The sequence below is a fragment of the Oncorhynchus gorbuscha genome, linkage group LG26, assembly GCF_021184085.1.
Source record: "Oncorhynchus gorbuscha isolate QuinsamMale2020 ecotype Even-year linkage group LG26, OgorEven_v1.0, whole genome shotgun sequence".
NCBI classification, from domain to species: domain Eukaryota; kingdom Metazoa; phylum Chordata; class Actinopteri; order Salmoniformes; family Salmonidae; genus Oncorhynchus; species Oncorhynchus gorbuscha.
In genome coordinates this window covers 9,314,294-9,338,306 of record NC_060198.1, presented here as the reverse complement: position 1 = coordinate 9,338,306, position 24,013 = coordinate 9,314,294, and the positions used below count along the sequence as shown (strand labels likewise).

The 24,013-nt window shown below is 43.2% G+C and overlaps 1 protein-coding gene across 2 annotated transcripts in view; it reads right to left on the bottom strand.

Moving 5' to 3' along the window:
- Nucleotides 1-24,013, bottom strand: part of LOC124016410 (netrin-1-like) — a 97,781-nt gene that overhangs the window by 15,963 nt on the left and 57,805 nt on the right. Inside the window, exons 4-5 of one of the 2 annotated variants that reach the window (XM_046331968.1) lie at nt 16,986-17,135; nt 14,502-14,555 (exon numbers count right to left, since the gene is read on the bottom strand). In XM_046331968.1, the coding sequence (XP_046187924.1) occupies nt 14,502-14,555; nt 16,986-17,135 (204 nt within the window). The remainder of the gene's footprint in view (nt 1-14,501; nt 14,556-16,985; nt 17,136-24,013) is intronic. The other variant, XM_046331969.1, reaches the window with a different exon arrangement.

The following is a 24,013-nucleotide window of genomic DNA, read 5'->3' as shown; positions in this document are numbered from 1 at the left end:
GAAAGCTAGCTAAAAACAGTGGGCGAGGCTAATCAGCTAGCACAACAAACAGCAGGTAAAATGGCGTTGATCATATAAATGACATTAGGCAACAACAAAAAGTCCAAACCTATACTAAAAAAAATCCCATGTGGAAATCCTCAAAATGCCTCTACTCAACGTATGCAAATACAATTAGATATATATATATATATATATAAGATAAAGGAGTTGGCATAACCGCGGGAAGATGTTTTGATTTCAGGGTGCAACATTTTCTCTTGTCAGCTCAACCACTATGTCCCTCCAAACCCCACTTTCCAGACCTATACATCCCCTAGGCCCCCACCGACCTACCCCAACTCCCATTCCTTTTCAACTCAACCCCCAAATCCACCCTTCGAGACCCCCCCCCCCCCCCCCCCCCCCAGGGCCGTGTCAAGCTTTGGCATTTATTGCAATAGGGGAACCTCGGGGTGGTGGTCCTGGTGATGGGTGGGAGGAGGGGAGGTAGGGGGTCATAGCCACGACAAAGAGAGGTCAGGAAGGAAATTAGCGGCCCATGAAGCGTTAGCCAAAGCCCTTTCTGATGTCCACTCCTCCACAGTGAACAAATAAATACCTGACACAGCTAGGGCCCGGCCATGGGCCTCATTTATAACCATTGCGTAAATTTCAGACTAAATATCTGCATGTGCAATATCTGAAAATAATACGTATGTCTAAAAAAATGTATATTTATAGACTTGGCGCACGCCATACATATGCATGTTTCCCGTTATAAATCAGCCCATCGTAAAACTGTGCATTATAACTCCGCCTGGAAGCGCCCTGCATTCACCTTTCATGGTTACAATAAACTAATTTATTTACTGTATAATCTGGAACTATTAGAATTAGGCCACGGCAGTTTCAACAATAAATGTTATCAAATGTTTATGGAGGTGTTGCCAGAATGTTTTCGTCTTTTGCAGTAATTTATTCTGTGTTTGGCAAATGATTGTGACAGTTTCTGAAAGAAAAAACAATGGAACATTTATTTGGACCTGTCAGCAGAAGTTAGAATTCAACAATGTTTTGCATGGACTTTTCCCCCAAATATTCCGGACTGTCGTGAATTCTGTACTACAGTAGGCTACTGTACATGCATACTTCAATGTAAAAGATCAACTGTCTGTTCACCTGTGAGTTTTGACTGTATGTTATAATCAGCGCTGCCTATAGGATCACATCGGCTACAGCAAAACTAGAAATGCAGTGCCTTCAGAAAGTATTCAGACACGTTAACTTTGTTGTTGTGGTAAAATGGATTAAATGCAAAACAATCCTAAGCAATCTACACACAATAACCCCCTAATGACAAAGCAAAAACATGTTTTTAGAAATGTTTGCAAATGTATTAAAAATAAAAAACAGATACCTTATGTAAATAAGTATTCAGACCCTTTGCTATGAGACTCGAAATGTAGCTCAGGCGCATCCTGTTTCCATTGATCATCCTTGATATGTTTCTATGACTTGATTGTAGTCCACTTGTGGGAAATTCAATTGATTCGACATGATTTGGAAAGGCACACACCTGTCTATATAAGGTCCCACAGTTGACAGTGCATGTCAGAACAAAAACCAAGCTATGAGGGTCGAAGGAATTGTCCGCACAGATCTGGGAAAGGGTACCACAATATTTCTGCAGCATTGAAGATCCCCAAGAACACAGTGTTCTCCATCATTCTTAAATGGAATATGTTTGGAACCACCAAGACGACTCCTAGAGCTGGCCGCCCGGCCAAACTGAGCAATCGGAGGTGAAGGGCCTTGGTCAGGGAGGTGACCAAGAACCTAATGGTCACTCTGACAGAGCTCTAGAGTTCCTCTGTGGAGATGGGCGAACCTTCCAGAAAGACAACCATCTCTGCAGTACTCCAACGATCAGGCCTTTATGGCAGTGACCAGATGGAAGCCACTCCTCAGTAAAAAGGCACATGACAGCCCGCTAGGAGTTTGCCAAAAGTCACCTAAAGATTCTCAGACCTTGAGAAACAAGATTCTCTGGTCTGATAAAACCAAGATTGAATTTGGCCTGAATGCCAATCGTCACTTCTGGAGGAAACCTGGCACAATCCCTATGGTGAAGCATGGTGGTGGCAGCATCATGCTGTGAGGATGTTTTTCAGCAGCAGGGACTGGGAGACTAGTCAGGATTGAAGCAAAAGTACAGTTAGATCCTTGATGAGAACCTGCTCCAGAGCACTCAGGACCTCAGACTGGGGTGAATGTTCACCTTCCAACAGGACAATGACCCTAAGCACACAGCCAAGACAACGCAGGAGTGGCTTCGGGACAGTCTCTGAATGTCCTTGAGTGGTCCAGCCAGAACTTGAACCCGATCGAACATTTCTGGAGAAGCCTGAAAATAGCTGTGCAGCAACGCTCCCCATCCAACCTGACAGAGCTTGAGAAGATCTGCAGAGAAGAATGTGAGAAACTCCCCAAATACAGGCGTGCCAAGCTTATAGCGTCATACCCAAGAAGACTCGATGCTGTAATCGCTGCCAAAGTACTGAGTAAAGGTCTGAATACTTATGTAAATGTCATATTTCAGTTTTTAAAGTTTTATAAATGAGCAAAAAATGTTTTTGCTTTGTGATTATTGGGTATTGTGTGTAGATTGATGAGGGGGGGGGGGACAATTAAATACATTTTAAAATAAGGCTGTAACGTAACAAAATGTTTAAAAAGTCCAGGCCTATCTATTTAGGCTAGGTACTGTGCATTATGTATAGAGACATGTCATCATGGAATGCTCTGCCACCAGAGGATAGTCAGGCAAAAAGCAAGTTTAGCTTTTTAAAAAACAGATCTATTTAGGCTACTAGGCCCAATTAAATGAGAGATGCATCGTTGTTTGTTGTATGGCTACTTCGGGAAAATGTACCGATCATGGCTAGAAAATAGGACACATTTATTCTGCAGCGGTTATGAAAATAAAATAAACAGGAAATCGATTCCTAAAGTGCCGAAAGAAAGTGTTCACACCCCTTGAATTTGTTCACGTTTTGTGTTACAGCCTGAATTTAAAATTGATTTACTTGATATTCTATGGCCTACATGTCAAAGTGGAATTGTGTTTTTAGAAATGTTTACAAATCAATAAAAAATGAAAAGCTGAAATGTCAATAAGTATTCAAGCCCTTTGTTACGGCAAGCCTACATACGTTCAGGAGTGAAAATGTGCTCTACAAGTCACATAAGTTGCATGGACTCACTCTGTCCAATAATAATGTTTAACAGGATTTTTGAATGACTACTTCATCTTTGTACCCCACACATACAATTATCTATAAGGTCCCTCAGTCGAATAGTACATTTCATACGCAGATTCAACCACAAAGACCAGGGAGGTTTTCCAATGCCTTGCAAAGAAGGGCTCGCATTGGTAGATGAGTAAACAAATCAAATGAACAGACATTGAATATCCCTTTGAGCGTGGTCAAGTTCTTAATTACACTTTGGATGGTGTATCAATACATCCAGACACTACAAAGATACAAGCATCCTTCCTAACTCATTTACCGGAGAGGAAGGAAATCGCTCAAGGATTTCACCATGACTTCAAAACAGCTACAAAGTTCAATGGCTGTGATAGGAGAAAACGGAGGATGTAGTCACTCCACAATACTAATCTAAATGACAGAGTGAAAAGAAGGAAGCCTGTAGAGAATACAAATATTACAAAACATGATTCCTGTATGCAACAAGTCACAAAAGTAATGCAGCAAAAAAATATGGCACTGAAATTCACTTTTTGTCCTGAATACAAATCTTTATGTTTGGGACATTTCCAACACATCACTGAGTACCACTCTTCATATTGTCAAGCATGGTGGTTGCTGCATCATGTTATGGGTATGCTTGTTATTGGCAAGGACTAGAGGTTTTTTTTAGGATTAAAAGAAACGGAATAGAGCTAAGCACAGGCAAAATCCTAACGGAATACCTGGTTCAGTCTGCTATTCAACAGACACTGGGAGACAAATTCACCTTTCAGAATGACAATAAAATAAAACAATTGCTTACCAAGACGACATTAAATATTCCTGAGTGGCCTAGTTACATTTTTGACTTAAATCAGCTTGAAAATCTAGTGCAAGACTTTAAAATGGCTGTCTAGCAATGATCTACAACCAACTTGACATTTTTTAAAATAATAATAGGCAAATATTGTACAATCCAGGTGTGGAAAGCCCTTACCCAGAAAGACTCCGCTGTAATCACTGCCAAAGGTGATTCTAACATGTATTGACTCAGGGGTGTGAATATTTAAGTAATTTAGTTATTTCTGTATTTAATTTTCAATACATTTGCAAGAAATTCTAAAACGTGTTTTCACTTTGTAATCATGGTGTATTGTGTGTAAATGGTTGATTTATTTATTTAATCCATTTTGAACTTTAACTCAACAAATATGGAATAAGTCAAGGGCTATGACCACTTTCTGATACTGTATGTCAAGTTATTTTAGATTCCAAAAATAAAATACATTGATTTTCACTTCTTCTCGCTAATGGCTAATGGCAGCATATTGTTGTTATGTTTTCCAATTTCTTTGTGGGGGTTTTGGGGGAAAATCATGTAATGTCATATCCCCAATTTTGAACACAATACTTGCATGTTTTGCAATACAATATGGGCAAAAAATGGGCGCATGCATGTTTTAGGGGTATATTTTAAATGTACACAACATTTATAAATGAGGCCTCTGAACTGTACTGTGCTGGCTCAGATATTTAGTTTATTCCACCACAGTTTCAGCAACTATGATAGATGCATCAGGCCAGCCTAGTACTGCTCGCTTTAACTCGGTTTGGTTAGGTAATGTGAAAAGGTAACAGGTTTGTGATGAATTATTGGGACTTTAAGTGTGTATCCACACAGCTCACTTCTGAGTTCACCTTGACAGAAAAGGTGCCATGACTTTCCTGATTGCCCCACGCTGCGCTGTCACACAGCCAGTCACCTTCAGTAAAGAGTGTATGACGCGAGGCCAAACAGAAATTAAAATCATTTGTTCCCCTTTATTCACCCCACATTTTTCTTCTTTCCCTCTCTAACTGACACACATTGGATCCAGAGTACTCTATCGGCACAGTTCCCTCGAAACTATCTGAAAAAGCTTTAATAGTGTTGTCTTTTCACAAAGTGAGAGATGAAGGGAAAGGGAGAGAGAGGGAGTGATGGGCTGGTAGGAGGAAGGATAAGACCTTTCAGCCAGCCTGAATATGAACAAACTTCATTGTTGTGACCAGGTCCTTGCTCCATGCCTGCCTTATACTTCCCTTTATATTCTGGGTGAATGAGGTTGCCTGGGTAACGCTGAAACGAGGAAAAATGCACCCAAAGTAGAGGAGGGCGGGAGAGTGGCTATTGGTTTGGGAGGGACACTAGAAGAGGACAAAGTTGGTTGGCGGGGTGAGGGGATTCAAGTAAACCCAAAATCGTCTCAGCTGATGGGGTTGGAGAAGGTAGTTCTGAGGGGGGGGGGGGGGGGGAGTGGCACAGTAGAGGAAATTGAGTCTATACTAGGCAGAGCGGCGCCTGATTTCCATGTAAATGATGACCCGGACCTGTGGAAAAGGCTGCTTTTGTTTTCCCATAAACCCCCTTGATGGCATCATGATACTTTCCTTTGATAGCGCTCGTTGGCCATTAGTGTACTCCTGAGACGAGCACCCCCAGATCCCCATACAGGACCAGGCAGTCCCCCACCGCGAGGACAAATGTACCCTTTGTGTGGGACACTCTAGTCAGGGGAAGTGGAATGAGTCCAGTGGCGCTGAGCTCTGTGCACCTCCCCTCCGCGCCTCCTCTCTCCATCCCCTCTCTACGCTCTCGTACTGGGAGGTGTCGTTCCCGTTGTTTCTCGGTTGTTTGAGCGAGGAAGGAGATGCGCTGAGAGACGCTCTTTTGCCGCCTGGACGTGTCAGGGCTTCTTTAGCAGTGGGAGAGATTGATTGACACCCTCCACACAGACGTTTACAGTCTTTTAAATCCTAGGCACATTTTTCAGACTTTTATCTACGTGGATAAAAGTAGCGCAAAGACCTAGACAGGACCCAGTGACAGGGACCTGCTTAGCCGGAACAAAGAGGTGTAAATAGGGGCATGGGGGAGGCCTTTCTCCTCCCTACGTCTTTCTTCTCCCTGAACAAGACTGATTGAGAAACAAATTGTGGCAAATAAAGCATGTAATTAGATTATAGCCACAGTGCCGGGGCTGTTGGGCTGCTGGAACCATAGCAGTAGGGCCTGGACCCTGTCCAAAAAGAGGGCGTTTTCTTCATTGTTTTCTTTCTTTCTTTTGTTTCTTTATTTCTTTCTTCTCTCTGGCCGTGTCCAGTGTTGTAGTACTTGAGGCCAGTCTCGAGACCAAATATTGAGTGTTTCGGTCTTGTCTCTGTGTAAGGAAGAACAAACTGTTCTTCTAAAATATGAACACAGAACATTTTGAACTGTTATCGTTGGCGATATGACACACTTACAATCATGGTGTTGAATTGGACTTGCATTTGCTCCGGTCTTGGCCTTGAATCGGTCTCAGTTTAAATGGTCTCGAACACAACACTGGCCGTGTCCAACACCCACAACAGTAGGCATTTTTGGTATGTGAAAATAGAATGTTTTTATAGTATGTAAAAAAAAAAATAGTATGCTTTAAAAGTCATGTCATAATCGTTTCGGCTTTTCATCTACTACAATTTCGCTGCCTGCTATTGAGGAGGATAATCCTCTTTTCAGATCCAGACGTGTTTGACAGCAGCTGATAGTGATACCTGCTGCACCATAATGATAGAATGGAGGGAAACGGTGCAGTTTCACATCAGATGGCGTGTTCTCAGTATGGGTGAGTCTAGTAATGGTGATATCTGTTGCTTATTGAATACATTTTGACTGAACAGTACGTTCTAAATAGTATGTGGTATGGTTAGGACACAGTATGCAGTTTTAGTAAATAGTAGGCAAGACGGATTTCGGACACAGCTCTCTCTCTCTCTCTCTTTCATTCATTCTATCATCCTGAAGGAATGGAAAAGTTGTGTTTTCGATCCCAGTGAGTGACAGCTGGGAAACAACAGAGAGCGAAAGCGTCTATTTATGATTCATGACATGATGATTTTGTGGGTTGTTTGTTTTGGGCGGCATGTTCTGTGGAACCAATCTGAAAACAAGAGTGTGGTCATCCCTATTACTGCAATTGAGTTTCAGTGGAGTCAGTGGTCAATGATGCTGGCTCCATCCCAACATGCAGACAACAGACGAGAGTGAGAGAGGCTGATGCCAATGTGTTCATGTTGTGAGAGCCAGGCTGAGATTGCCAAGCCATAAATCATATTGTGAGTTTAGCATCGATGATGATGATGGACACGCTGATACAATGCTATTACGATGCTATTTTCTTCCCGTTCTCTTTCTCTCCCTCACTCTCGGGTCACCATTTCTCTCTCCTCTCTCTCACTCCTCTCTCTCTCATATTAAACTCGGAGCAGGTAATAACATCCCATGACACAACACAAGCCCAGTGAGGCAGCAGAGAGTATTAACAGGGTGTAATGGCTGTCGTGGGTTGAAGAAGGTGAAGAGGACCAAAGTGCAGCGTGGTACGTGTTCGTGATGTATATTTATTTGAACTCAGAACACTACGATCAAAATAACAAAACTAGACCAACACGAAACAGTTCTGTCTGGTGCAGACACAGAGACAGAAAACAACTACCCACAAACACAGGTAGGAACAGGCTACCTAAGTATGTTTTTCAATCAGAGACAACGATTGCCAGCTGCCTCTGATTGGGAACCATACCAGGCCAAACACATAGAAATACAAAACCTAGACTACAAAACATAGAATGCCCACCCCAACTCACGCCCTGACCAAACTAAAACAGAGACATAAAAAAGGAACTAAGGTCAGGACGTGACACAGGGTGTGTAGAGTGGACCCAGAGAGAGACTCATGTCCCAAATATCCAGGGAGGGAGGGTCTCACCGCAAATCCTGAACCCTTCCAGCCATCATCATTTTCATCATCATCATCGTGGCCCATTATCTTGGATCATGTTCATAAGGGCACACCGTCCCGTTTTGTAACTGAAAACGAGCTCTTCTCATTGGACGTCTTTCGACAGTAACTCCCCGGTTTATAACGGTTCTGACTGTTTTCTTCCATTTCGTGCCTAATGAATACCACGTCACTGGTTGGTATCATGGTGGTCAGCTCAGCTGTTATAATCTCCTTCACATTCCGTTGCTCTACAGACATCTCTGTCAGGCAACGACCAAGGGGGAGTGACTACTCACACTATCCGTGACCTAACCGCACAATATGTGTTTTGTCTGGGCCTTGCCTTCCGAGGTATTCGCCATGCATTCCACCCCTCCATGTGCTCTGGGAGGTGGGGAACCCAGAACACGTCGCTGGAGACAAATGAATAGCCCCCCCCCACTTCCCTCAACCGAGTCCGATGGGGTTGAGGTAGGGGGGAGGCACCTGCTGCACAGCTGTCCAGCCTCGCATATAATCAGCCCACCCCAAGCATACCGATTTCTTTTCCTTTAGTCCAACCTTACAAACCAAAGTAGCAATAAGGTCATGACTCATCACTTATTCTCTCTATCTAGATAAAACGATGTATATATATCTGCATATCGCTCTCTCTCTTTCCCTCTACTGAACAAAAATATAAACACAACATGTAAAGTGTTGGTTTCATGAGCTGAAATAAAATATTTCAGAAATGTTGCATTGCACAAAAAGCTTATCTGTCTCAAATTGTGTGCACAAATTTCTTTACATCCCTGTTAGTGAGAATTTATCCTTTGCCAAGATATTCCATTCACCTGACAGGTGTGGCATATCAAGAAGCTGATTAGGCAGCATGATCCTTACACAGGTGCTGGGGACAATAAAAGGCCACTCTAAAATAAAAGGCCACTCAGTTTTGTCACACAACACAATGCCGCAGATGTCTCAAGTTTTGAGAGAGCGTGCAATTGTCATGCTGAGTGCAGGAATGTCCACCAGAGCTGTTGCAAGAGAATTGAATGTTCATTTCTCTACCATAAGCTGCCTCCAACGTCATTTTAGAAAATTTGGTAATACTTCCAACCGGCCTCACAACTGCAGACCACATGTAACATTCGGCTTCTTCACCTGCGGCATCGTCTGAGATCCTGAGGCCCATTGTCGTGCCGTTCATTCGCCGCCATCACCTCGTGTTTCAGCATGATAATGCACAGCCCCATGTCGCAAGGATCTGTACACAATTCCTTAGAACTGTAAATGTCCCAGTTCTTCCATGGCCTGCATACTCACCAGACATGTCACCCATTGAGCATGTTTGGGATGCTCTGGATTGACGTGTACGACAATGCGTTACAGTTTCCTGCAATATCCAGAAACTTCACACAGCCGTTGGAAGAGGAGTGGGACAACAATCGACAGGCCACCGTCAACTCGATGAGAAGGAGATGAGTGGTGCTGCATGAAGCAAATGGTGGTCACACCAGATACTGACTGGTTGTCTGATCCACGCCCCTACCTTTTTTTTAAGGTGTCTGTGACCAGCAGATGCATATCTGTATTCTCAGTCATGTGAAATCCATAGATTAGGGCCCAATGAATTTATTTCAATTCAGTGATTTTGTTATATGAGCTGTAACTCAGTAAAATCTTTGAAATTGTTGCATGTTATATATTTCTTCAGTGTGTGTATATGCTTCACTAAAGACATAGGCACTCATTTGGGGGACTGGTGGTGAGGTAGCCCTGATAAGAACAACCACATCTGTCACCAATCATGTATTGGATGAGATCCCATTTGTCCACGTACTGAGCCATCCAGTGGTTGGCTCAGTTCAGACCCAGTAATGTATGCAACTATGCATCCTCTGGTTTGGAAGCCTGAGTGTTCCCGCCGGACCTCTGTCTGTCTACCCAGGAATCTGACGTGACCGATACAATCTGTCAGTCAAAGTGCCCCAGCTTGCAATCTGCTTGATTTCAACATCTCCCATTTCTGTAGAACGTTCATAGTATGTCGCCCCATTCAACTAGTATGTACAGGAATTCCCCCAGGTGATTACGTTATGCGGAGTTACGTGGTCTGTATCATTATACGTTACCTCTGTAAGGATGTTTACATTGGTCCGATGACACAGTTTAATCAATGGGATTATAATTGGAGCTCTTTAGTCCTTATTCCGCAAGAACACCTACGCCTTAATGCTCACTCAAATGCAGAGAACCAGGGTTGACTGAACTAGCGAGAACTATGGCAAATTATCAAGCGATGTCGAAAATCAAGAGACCAGTCAGTGATTCACTTGTGAGGCCTTTTGAAAACCTGTGTTCACTGTTCAGGATACAAAAAATGAAAACCCACAGTTTGTTTAGTTCGGCCAGGGAAAAACACCTACTTTTCTTCCCTCACTTAATCACAAACACACTCCACAAGGGAAAATAATGTGTTCACACCAACAACGACAGACCGTGCCACAAAACCAAACATCACCCCCTTAGTGTTATTAAGAGAAAAAAGCATGGAACAGAGGAAAAGAAGAGGAGAACAGAAGAGGAGAGTCTACCTTTAAACCTACCTAGACAAGATGGAAAGAGAGAAGCAGGAGGAACCAACTTGAAATACTACCCATGAGGAGAAAAGGAATGGCGCCAGAGGGGATGGCTGCCGTTTTACGGGCTCCTGACCAATTGTGCTATTTTGTGTGTTTTTTTCACATAGTTTGTAACTTATTTTGTACATAATGTTGATGATACTGTCTCTTATGACCTAAAAGAGCTTCTGGATAACAGAACAGCAATTACACACCTCAAACTGCACAAATATGTTGTGTTTAATTAGTCTGATGCAAAGGATATTATGTTGCTCTCCAGACAAGGCCCAAATCCCCGTCATTCGCATAAAGAAAATAAGGAAATACAGGGGGCGCAGATCGGGTTGCCTTGTGAGAATACGTTGGTGAGTAAGTAACCCGCCTTTACCATCCGTTCTATTCGCCAACATGCAATCACTGGTGAATAAACTGGATGAGCTCTGTTTGAAACTATCCTACCAACGGGATATTAAAAAAGGTCATATCTTATGTTTCACCGAGTCATGGCTGAACGATGACCCGGATAATACACAGTTGGCTGGATTTTCCGTGCATCAGCAGGACAGAACAGCCTTGTCCGGTAAGACGAGGGGTTGGGGGTGTGTGTCTCTTTGTCAATAACAGCTGGTGCGCGATGTCTAATATTAAGGTAGTCTTGAGGTATTGCTCGCCTGAGGTAGAGTACCTCATGATAAGCTGTAGACAAAACTATATTTTTCGTGGCAGTCTATTTACCACCACAAACCGAACCTGGCACTAAGACCGCACTCAACGAGCTGTATAAGGCCATAAGCAAACAAGAAAATTCTCATTCAGAAGCGGCGCTCCTAGTAGCCAGGGACTTTAATGCAGGCAATCTTAAATCCGTTTTACCTCATTTCTACCAGCATGTGCAACCAGAGGAAATAAACTTCAGACCACCTTCACTCCACACACAAAGATGGGTGCAATGCTCTCCCCACCCTCCATTTGGCAAATGTGACCATAATTCTACCCTCCTGATTCCTGCTTACAAGCCAAAACTAAAGCAGGTGACCAGTGACTCGCTCAATACGGAAGTAGTCAAATGACGCAGATGCTATGCTACAGGAATGTTTTGCTAGCACAGACTGGAATATGTTCCGGGATTCATCCAATGGCATTGAGGACTATACCACCTCAGTCACTGGCTTCATCAATAAGTGCATCGGGGACGTCGTCTCCACAGTGACCGTACGTACATACCCCAACCAGAAGCCATGGATTACAGGCAACATCTGCACCGGGATAAAGGCTAGAGCTGCAGCTGTCAAGGAGCGGGACACTAATCCGGACGCATTATAAGAAATCACGCTATGCCCTCAGACGAACCACCAAACAGGAAAAGTGTCAATACAGGACTAAGATTGAATCCTACTACACCGGCTCTGATGCTCGTTGGATGTGGCGGGGCTTCCAAACTATTACAGACTACAAAGGGAAAACCCGGACATGAGCCTCCCAGTGACGCGAGCCTTCCAGATGGGCTAAATGCCTTTCTATGCTCGCTTCGAGGCAAGCATCACTGAAGCATGCATGAGAGCACTGGCTGTTCCGGACGACTGTGTGATCACGCTCTCCGTAGCCGATGTGAGCAAGACCTTTAAACAGATCAACAGATGGATTACCAGGACGTGTACTCAGACCATGCGTGGACCAACTGGCAAGTGTCTTTACTGACATTTTCAACCTATCCCTGACAGAGTCTGTAATACCTACATTTCAAGCAGACCACCATAGTCCCTGTGCCCAAGAAAGTGAAGGTAACCTGCCTAAATGACTACCGCCCCGTAGCACTCACGTCGGCGGTCATGGCGCACATCAACACCGTAGCTCTTACGTCAAAGCTGGTCATGGCGCACATCAACACCATCATCCTGGAAACCCTAGACCCACTCCAATTTGCATACCGCTCAACAGATCCACTTATGCCACAATCTCAATCGCACTCCACACTGCCCTTTCCCACCTGGACAAAAGGAACACCTATATCAGAATGCTTTTCATTGACTACAGCTCAGCGTTCAACACCATGGTGCCCACGAAGCTCATCACTGAGCTAAGGACATTGGGACTAAACCCCTCCCTCTGCAACTGGATCCTGGACTCCCTGAGGGGCTGCCCCAGGTGGTAAGGGTAGGCAACAACACATCTGCCACACTGATCCTCAACACCGGCTCCACTAGGTGCCCCTACTAGGCGGTGTCCGAGGAAGGCCAGAATAATTGTCAAAGACTCCAGTTACCCATGTCATAGACTGTTCTCTCTGATACCGCATGGCAAGCACCAAGTCTAGGACCAAAAGCCTCCTTAACAGCTTCTACCCCCAAGCCATAAGACTGCTGAACAATTAATCAAATGGCCACCCGAACTGCTGCTACTCGCTGTTTATTATCTATGCATAGTCCCTTTACCTCTACCTACATGTACAAATTACCTCGACTAACCTGTATCCCCGCACATTGACTTGGTGTGTATATAGCCTTATTATTGTTATTTTATTGTGTTACATTTTTACTTTAGTTTTATTTAGTCAATATTTTCTTAACTCTCTTTTTTAAAAACTGTATAGTTGGTTAAGGGCTTGTAGGTAAGCATTTCACGGTAAGGTGCTACAACACCTGTTGTATTGATTTGGTGATATTACAAAACAAAGCGTGAAACGGGGAGAGAAGAGAAGTGGTGGAAAAAGGAGGGGGGGGCTTTACTCTCCGACACCAGCAGTACCCTCACTTCCCTGTCAATCTGATCTGTCAGAGCAGCAGTAGAGAAATGAGAGCAGCTGCCAGGCGTTCTCGCACGCTACGATTCCTCTCGCTGTCTGAGAGAGGAACACCACTATGACTACACTTTTCCACAAGCTAGGGGCAAAGAATACGTCTGTGGCCTGCGTTGCCCCCTGACAGGTTCTTGTGTTGACTTAACTTGTGGCAAATCTTCATTGTCATCTTTGCTCATTTGTAATGTGGTTCTTAACATTCTTTCCTGAATAGTTTATATCACATACCATGTCTCTGGCTTAATTTTCAACTTTAACAGATGTTTATATAAAAGTGCCTTCAAATTCCATTTAATCTCCCCATGTTGATTAACAAGATTTAACTAAGGAAGTAGTCCATTCAATTATATATACAGCGTACTGCTGTGTTTTGACAGTAGCTGGTGGGAGAGTGATGTACGCTGTATAATTTGGAAGAATTTTCCTCTGAACAAGCTACTGTATCCTCTCTCCTGAATTCGAGAAAGAGCTGGCTTCCCTGATTAGCGCCAGAACCCCAAATTCCTTTCTTTTCCTCTCTCTACCATATTCCCTCTCTTTTCCTCTTAGAGAGAGACACAATCAACAGATCAACAATATCATGGCCCAGTGCGTTGCCGTGCCAACACCCCACTGCGTTCCTGTTACACCCCACTGTGTTCCAGTTACACAGTTAATTGGATGAAGAGTGTAAGATTAAAGGAGCTACATCCCAAGGCAATGGCTAATTGATTTAATATTTATGAACTTCGAGCGAGGGGGAGGCAATGGGGATCCAATTTAAACTGTACTCGTTCTAACTAACATTTCACGTGAAGGAAATGTTTAGTTAGAAGGGGTGTGGATGGAAGAGCGGGAGAGCAGTTCTTCCTGTTTTCTGTTCAGCCTAAATACACACTGTAAACCAAATCCTAGCTACAGGCATTATGGGTAGCCAGTGGCATTTAAACAGTTTGATATCAACAAATAAGTCTCAAGAACATGTTCTGATAATCCCATCTTGCAGAGGAATTAGGATCATACAAGCAATATTAGGATCACACAAGCAGAGAGATAAGGACTGAGACGAGCCACTCACCTGCTGGCTTCTCTGTACTGCTGGCTGTGGTTGTCGGAGGAACAACGGGAATCTCTGTTTCCGGGTAAAAACACAGCACAAACACAGACAAAAGTTAGCTTCATTATGTTTTAATACATTCGCCATAAGATTAAAGACAACTGTTATTTTGATGAAAGAGTTATGTAAAATAAGACGAGTATACAATAAGAGTGTTTATTTTCCAGCAGACAAGCTTTAGCATTAGTGTACAACCTACAGTTTTTCAATAGATGTAGACGTGCCGTGTGGGGTAACCGTACGAAGGGATGGTTACTGGTTAGGTTTCACCTGTAGAGACTTACTCTCTCAGCTGTACAGCATCCATATTAGGAAGGCTTGAGAACAGAGGACTTCCAAATATGAATGCCATACAGGTGGAGCTACCTGGCAGATCAGATCAAAGGGGAACAGCGAGATGCAATCTTAAGATCTGGAGGGGGCGATAGCAGGAGGGGTGTGAAATCTGTAACGTCTCTCCCCTCACGCCTCTATTCGCCCCCACGACGAGGTCTCTGCGGTTTTGCATCCAAGACTTCATTCTCTCAGCTCTACTTCACCCTCTCGTGTCGGCTATTCACAGAGGCAGGAAGTTGACGTTTGAAATAAGCCATGCATAAAGAGAGCTCCTATTATCTCCAAAGGAGCAGGATGGTAACATTAGATGTAGATATAAAACATAATGCATTTTGTTACACTGGCAGCAAAAGGGGGATAAAACCACCGAAACAGGTGAGTAAGCAGTGAGGGGAAGCAAGGACAGACAAGCACACATACCGCTGTATGAGAACACATAGATCAAAGGAAAGGGTGGCAAGCTAGATAAGATACACAGGAAAGGAATACAATAGCAGTGTACTGTCATGCATAGATGAAGATTCTGTGTGGTAAAGGAAGAAAGAATCAAGTCTTTTGATCAACGTCTCTGATTGGATTAGTTTGCAGGACTTATCCCAATCAGGCAGTATAGTATACAATACTGTATACTGTATATAAACATTAGGAATCTAAAGGTTTACTCATCATAGGGGCGGCAGGTAACCTAGTGGTTAAGAGTGTTGGGCCAGTAACCAAAAGGTCGCTCCCGTACTGCCTTTGAGCAAGGCAGTTAACCCTCAACAACAACTGCTCCCCGGGCGCCGGTGACGTGGACATCGATTAAGGCAGCCCCCCGTACCTCTTTGCTTCAGAGGGGTTGGGTTAAATTCGGAAGACACATTTAAGTTGAATGCATTCAGTTCTACAACTGATTAGGTATCACCTTTCCCTTAATTGTTTCATTTATACAGGCCTAATTTGTTATTTTCTCATTAAGAACCAAACAGTCTGTCTTGTGACAAGAAAAATAATTGCTGCCAGAGGCCATATGGTTTTTACTCCCTACTGATTACTCTGTGTCACTGCTAATCGACCTGCCAAGCCCTGATAGCCGATCAGGATTCAGCCACGCGTGCCAGATCACATAATAATAATAATAATGAGCCCGTTTCTCATAATCAACTCGTATGGTCTGATTTATGGCCCTCTACATTGGAAAGTATATGAAGTCAGAGATATGACATTTTATCCCTCCCTGTTAAAACTGAAATTGGCAAGAGGTTTCAGTATCGCTAAATGTTAATGGGAAGGGCTTTAAAAAAGATTATTTAGCAATTATTGAAGAAACTAAATATTTGTGTTGATCCCATCTGATCGCTGGGACCTCAGCATCTCCAAGTTTCACACCTCCAACTGAGTGGCTCGACTTTCCCAGGAAAATGAAAGGTATCCGATTCCAATGGAGTTTGTAGGTTTAATTATCCCCTTGGCTTGGACATTGGCCAAAAATATCCCTTCAGAATAATTAATTTCATAAGAGCTTTTGTTTAACCTCCGAATCATAATTTTATTGACTAAAAGCAGCAATTAAAATGTATTGTTTTGGGGTCTGAAAACAAATGCCAAAAAATTCAGATATTTTTTGGGGGAGATGCCGATTGCCCTTGGTCATTGGCCCTTTTCCCTTTTTAGCTAATGAGGGACACTGGTGGATCCTAAAATTGGTGTTCGTTAACTCGGCTCTGGACTTGGCACTGTTGGATTTATGGGGACTGTCAACATGGGGAGGTTGAGGCTTCACAGAGGATTCTGGGGGATGATTTGTTTATTTTAGCTTTCAGATTTACCCGTTGGTCAGAACACTGTGGCTAAACGCTTGTCTAAGGAAACCAATGGAAGAGAGAAAGAAGAAAAGTAGGATTCTGTGCCATGTAGTGTGTGTTCAAGCCAGGATAGAGTGGGGGGGGGGTTGGTTGGTTGGGAGGGTTGGTGGTTGGTTGAGTGAGTGAGTTTGTTCCTTTTTGTAAGTTGTCAATTTTCTTTGTGGAGGTGTGCATGAATGTTTAAGCATGGAGATGGAATGGGCAAAAGTCATATGCGGCTGGTGAGGCAAGTTCAGGCAACTAGGAAAGGCTGGGTTCCACATACTTATGCAGGGGGCAATGGGCGAGCGGCTCTGCTGGTAGCCTTTAGCGCAGCGGTTGCACGTGATACCAGTCACGCCGTCTTTACAGGGACATTGACCCGTGGTTTGGTTACAGGTTTTGCCAGCAGCACCCACGGGATGGCAATCACATGCTGTGAGGAACAGAAGAGAAGAGGTAAGAGAACACACGTTTGGCGTGGGTGGGGACACAAAAACACGTAACACTCATATACAGAGAGAGCACAGATACAGTACACAACAACAACAACAGCAGTGGCGGTGGTGACAACAGGGTTGGAAACGTGAGCGTCGAGGACAGAAGAGACAGTGAAGCTTGTGAGGCTTTGCTGCGGGAAGAGTGACAGGACTTACTTGGGTCCACAACACGACAAGCTTGACTTGCAGTGCCATCGCTGCAAGAACACACGAACAGCATACGCTCAGCATATTCAAACTGGGCATACAGTACTAGTTGACATTGACTGCTGGGAATCGTTAGCTCTTTCTTTGTGGGAAAGAAGGAGACTAGAGCAGGCGACTGTGTTTACTAGATGATTAAATCGGAGTGATAATCCTGATTGGCTGTTTTTTATTAATCAGTGGTTTGAGTTTGGAACCAAAATGGCTGTCAGATTTCCTCTCTGCCTGGGGAGTCTATCTAAGACATATGCTTCAGGAATGCAACATTTTTTGCCTGCACTAGGCTAACCCCCATGTCTTTATTTTCAACTAAACCCACAGTTGGTCTATCTTGCCAACTAAACTCACTATATCAAGTTTGATAAAGTGTTCAATAGCAGATTAACAGTGATAATATATAATGGTAAACTATAGGCAAAGTTTTTCCTTGTGTTTGTACTGTCATATCCAGGCATGGCGTGGTTACCATAACGATATGCCACACATGACACAAATCCTATATTCTAATCAATACCAGAACTTCTCTAATATCTTTCCTCTAGTCACCAAGCCCCTAAACTCCATGAGACGTTGCCAGGGTAACAGAACTATGTGACTTGGGTCTGGTTGTGTGCATCCCATGGGCTGTGTTCCGTGTTGAATGTCCTACAGAACAACCAACGATGTCGGGGTTTCAGAAAATGACTTTTGGATTCAGCCAGTGATGTCGGGTTTTAGCCTGCGGGCGTATTGTCCTTCAGAATGACCCCTCCCTACATCTCTCTAGTGTCACTTCTCACTATGAGAATCATCAAAGGTCTCAGTTTGAGCTATGCAATTTGAGGTTTTGTGGGTATAAGCGGTTACACTGGTGTTACAGACCACAATGTGCATTCTCGTTCCCCGTGGTGGGAATATTATGTAAATGCTGCTGTCAACTGGAACTCTACTAAATGACTGGATCTAATGACCAGAGAGTGTTGAGATTAGGTACAAGATTTTATGAGAAGCTTTTGTATTTTGGTTGATTCATACAGGCTATGAGCCTGTCTCTCTCTCTCTCTCAATTTAGTTCAAATGGCTTTATTGGCATGGGAAACACATGTTAACATTGCCAAAGCAAGTGAAGTAGATAATATACAAAAGTGAAATAAACAATAAAAATTAACAGTAAACATTACACTCACAACGTTCCCGAAAGAATAAAGACATTACATATGTCATATTATGTATATATACAGTGTTATAACGATGTACAAATGGTTAAAGTACAAAAGGGAAAATAAATAAGCATAAATATGGGTTGTATTTGCAATGGTGTTTGTTCTTCACTGGTTGACCTCTTCTTGTGGCAACAGGTCACAAATATTGCTGCTGTGATGATGGCACACTGTGGTATTTCACCCAGTAGATATGGGAGTTTCTCAAAATCGGGTTTGTTTTTGAATTCTTTGTGGATATGTGTAATCTGCGGGAAATGTGTCTCTAATATGGTCATACATTGGGCAGGAGGATGGGAAGTGCAGCTCAGTTTCCACCTAATTTTGTGGGCAATATGCACATAGCCTGTCTTCTCTTGAGAGCCACGCAGCCTTTCTCAATAGCAAGGCTATGCTCACTGAGTCTGTACATAGTCAAAGCTTTCCTTAAGTTTGGGTCAGTCACTTTTGATGGCATAGAATGCTCTTCTTGCCTTGTCTCTAAGATCGTTCACAGCTTTGTGGAAGTTACCTGTGGCGCTGATGTTTATGTCAAGGTATGTATCGTTTTTTTGTGTGTTCTAGGGCAACGGTGTCTAGATGGAATTGGTATTTGTGGTCCTGGCGACATCAACACCACAGGCCTTTTTGGGTTGGAGGGTTTTTATTTTGTCCTGTAGTTCATTCAAGGTAATTGGAGAATCCAGTGGGTTCTGGTAGTCTTTAGTAGTTGATTCTAAGATTTGTATTTGATCATGTATATGTTTTTGCTGTTTGTTCTTTGTTAATAGAGCCAAAAAGATTGGAGAAGTGGTTTACCCATACGTCTCCATTTTGGTGATTAGAGTCTATGGATTCTTCAATTACACTGAGCTGATTTCTAACGTGCTGTTCCTTCTTTTTCCGTAGTGTATTTCTGTATTGTTTTAGTGATTCACCATAGTGAAGGCGTAGACTCAGGTTTTCCGGGTCTCTATGTTTTTGGTTGGACATGTTTCTCAATTTCTTTCTTAGATTTTTGCATTCTTCATCAAACTATTTGTCATTGTTGTTCATTTTCTTCAGTTTTCTATTTGAGATTTTTAGATTTAATAGGGAAGCTGAGAGGTCAAATATACAGTTAAGATTTTCTACTGCCAAGTTTACACCTTCGCTATTACAGTAGAACGTTTTGTCCAGGAAGTTGTCTAAAATGGATTGAATTTGTTGTTGCCTAATTGTTTTTTGGTAGGTTTCTAAACTTACATTCCTTCCATCTATAGCATTTCTTAATATTACTCAGTTCCTTTGGCTTTGATGCCTCATGATTGAGTATTGCTCTGTTCAAGTAGACTGTGATTTTGATGTGGTCTGATAGGGGTGTCAGTGGGCTGACTGTGAACACTGAGAGATTCTGGGTTGAGGTCAGTGATAATGGAGTCTACAGTACTACTGCCAAGCGATGAGCTATAGGTGTACCTACCATAGGAGTCCCCTCGAAGCCTATCATTGACTACACAGCTTGCGACAGAGCTGCAGGAGTTGTGACGCAATTTTGTTGGTTATGTTGTGCCTAGGGGGGCATATGGGGGAGGGAATGCTGTCACCTCCAGGCAGGTGTTTGTCCCCCTGTGTGCTGAGGGTGTCAGGTTCTTGTCCAGTTCTGCCATTTAGGTCGCCACAGACTAGTACATATCCCTGGGCCTGGAAATGATTGATTTCCCCCTCCAAGATGGAGAAGCTGTCTTCATTAAAGTATGGGGATTCTAGTGGGGAGATGGGTAGCACACAGGAGGACATGTTTCTCTGTTAAGATCATTGAATTTCTAGCCAAATGTAAAATGTTCCTGTTTTGATTAATATAATGGAATGAGTTAGGGGTATATGCTAACTTGGTAAAGAGCATACCTGAGTCCCTAATCATCTTTGGTAGTTGTAAGCCTTCCAGGTGATTCCGTAATTCCGTCCAAATTGAGGTTGTAGGTTTTGCGTTTTGATTTGGAGTGAAGGTTATGTTGTAGAGGGTAGCATCCTGTATATGTTCCTGACAAAAAAAATCCAAGTTTATCTAACACTAAATCTATCTTTTTTTAAAAGAACATGCTGAAAAATGCAGGAGCTCATCTGATCATGACCTGTCTGTCTGTCTGTCTGTCTGTCTGTCTGTCTGTCTGTCTGTCTGTCTGTCTGTCTGTCTGTCTGTCTGTCTGTCTGTCTGTCTGTCTGTCTGTCTGTCTGTCTGTCTGTCTGTCTGTCTGTCTGTCTGTCTGTCTGTCTGTCTGTCTGTCTGTCTGTCTGTCTGTCTGTCTGTCTGTCTGTCTGTCTGTCTGTCTGTCTGTCTGTCTGTCTGTCTGTCTGTCTGTCTGTCTGTCTGTCTGTCTGTCTGTCTGTCTGTCTGTCTGTCTGTCTGTCTGTCTGTCTGTCTGTCTGTCTGTCTGTCTGTCTGTCTGTCTGTCTGTCTGTCTGTCTGTCTGTCTGTCTGTCTGTCTGTCTGTCTGTCTGTCTGTCTGTCTGTCTGTCTGTCTGTCTTATGTGAGTCAGTAGCTGTTGCTGCTACTCTTGCTTATCTTAATCAGACAACGAAGGGGGAATCCGTAGCCCTCTCCCCTTATCAGGCCGGCGGGCTTTAAAGCGAGTGTAACGATTACCACTTTCAGGCCAATCTGTCACCAGGTTTCATTGCCTCATTTTGTCTGGGAGAGGTGGGGAGTGTTGGAGGCTTGAAAACAGAGAGAGAGAGAGACAAATAAAAAAGGAGGGGCTTACACAACCTATAAACAAGTGTAGAGGCAAATCGGGCAGGTCTTCAGGCATGTAAATTTAAGAGCCTGTCAGTGGGGCGGAGGGGGGTGGGGTATGGAGGGGGGGGGGCGTTAAGGAGGGCAAAGTGCGGCCCTCTTCAGAGCTTCTGAGAGCTAGCACCGTGTTTTTAAGAGCGTCTGCCCCACTAACCACAGCTTAAGCCTGCCAGTAAATCAAGTTGCTCCGCACATGGTCTGCAGGTGGGCCGCTCTTTTTCACTTGTTCTCTCGATTTCTCTGACTCTCTTGTTCTCTCACTCTATCGCTCTCACTCGCTCATGCTTTCTCTCTCTCTCTCAATTTCAATTCAGTTCAAAGGGCTTTATTACCATGGGAAACACATGTTTACATTTCCAAAGCAAGTGAAATAGATAATAAACAAAAGTGAAATAAAGAATATAAAATGAACAGTAAACATTACACTCACAAAAGTTCCAAAGGAATAGAGACATTTCATGTCATATTATAGCTATATACAGTGTTGCAACGATGGGCATATAGTTAAAGGACAAAAAGGAAAATAAATATTATATATATGGTGCTGCATGGTGTGTATTTATATTATAATAAATATTACCATTGTAAATAATATTTACAATGGTGTCTCTCTCCTCCTGCCCTTGCTGACTGCAACAGCCTGCTGGGGGCCCACCTGGTGAGAGTTTAAGCGTGTGTCCACTTAGCACTTAAGTAGCTACGTTATCCTGCTATCCTTCCTCACAGCTACTCCAGATGGCTGGGCAAGATAGGGAGACTAGCTAGCAAAAAAGGCTAACTCCTTCCATCCTCCAGGCCTCATTCACACACACTTGTAGAGGGCAGAGAAAGTGCTAATGAGCCCCTCATGGTGAGCTAGTTACAGGGGCTAGCTAGGCTAGCGAAACGCTAGCTCCTTCCAACCTCTGACACACACTTGAAGTGGGGAGAAAGTGCTTCTCTTGGTCCTCAAGATGAGCTAGTTAAAGGAGCAGTCGGAGAGAATACGCCTTTTTAGGCTCTGAAGGTTGAGGGACTTGGTCCTGTATATAAATGTTTCGTTTCTCTACATGAAGACCTTGAAGAGGCTCAGATGGAGCTATGATTGCGTTCCCTACTAGTGTAACACACACACTTTGAGGAGGGAGTTGCACATAAGAGTGAAAAATGTTCTTGGTTAACGGGGAGGGTGATGGAAGGCATTTCAAAGGAGCTCGCTCTTCATAGGAGACGACCATTGCTCAATGTGAGAATTTTCTAACTCTGCCAATCGTTTACCATAAAGCATTTGAAGTTTGAACTGCAAAGCTCCCCCTCAGTTTGGGTATGTGCGTTCGGTGCCTATAAGAATAATTTGTTGGCTGTTGGATAAGGCCCAACCCGAGCCATGTCTGTGTTCTATTATAATTAGGTTTCTACTGGTCCGCAAAAAAATGTGTGGATAGGAGAGATTAAATAGTGTTACATGACTCAGGCCTTTTTTCAATTACATGTTTATCTGATACAGGGAATGTCGATCTCAATTTGGGTTTTCAGAAGTTTTGGTATTTTATTGATACATTTTTGGGGGGGAAACCTTAGGGATGTCACACTTTTGGCCAAGGCAAGAGCCTATGGGCATACAGACAATGTTATTCCTATATAGTTGCCATTTTACATGCAACAAAATACATGTAAGTCATTATAATTGATAACAGCAACATAAATATGACTTTATTTTTCATTTCCAGAGAAGTTATGACAAACACTTTATTTATTTTAAATCTCTACCATAATGTTATTTATGGTTAATACAGTTCTACAGTGCAAGACATATGGAGAGGAGAAACGTAATAACTTCTACATGTTATTCTAACTGAAAGTAAGAGTTTCCTTTGACAAAGACACATTTTTTGTTCTGTTTGTTAAACTTGTTCCTCATAGTTCAACTCACTGAAGTAATTACATACTGGCTGACGTTACGGTGTGAATTACGATGAAAGTAAATGGCACTAATATGGTTCCCCGCTGCACTAAGCTTGGTATTTCTCTCAGTAGAATAACTTTCAGACACTCGCCTTTCATCGTCAGATTTTTAAAAGCATCATAACCAAAGATTCAAGGCTGGTGTCAATGATGTGTTTTCTTTACCGTTATCACGGCATCTGAATATTACTTGGCCACAAACCTCCTAAAAGGGGTTGCCATGACAGCCAGTGTATCAAACTCTTTATCAACTCAACTAATATTTGCAGTGCTGAGTTTGTTTGATTCGTAACCAGACCACCCAGAGAGCTTCTACCCTGTTGCCCACCTTGGCTATCATACCATGTTAATTAACTATCTATACTTTAGGCCCAACCTCCTGTGTGGTATCAACCATAGGTTCCCTATCCAATAAACTGTTAGCATGGTGGGCCTTGGGCCACGCCCGGACACTGTGCCAAAATGGGATATTATTATAGCTCTGCCAACAAAGGTGTTGGAGAAACTAACAAGATGCACCGTCCAAAAGTAGTCACTTAGGACCCAGGCCCTCACTCAAAATGCATTCTGTGTTTACGCTCTAGTCAATGAGGGGTGAAGCCATAAATCTAGGCTCTGGGCACTGTTCTTTCGGGCCGGTTGCTCTCAGTTTCCTTCGCAATGGCCTCACATGGGAGTCATTTGAAGTGATCGAGTTTCTCACATAAAAGC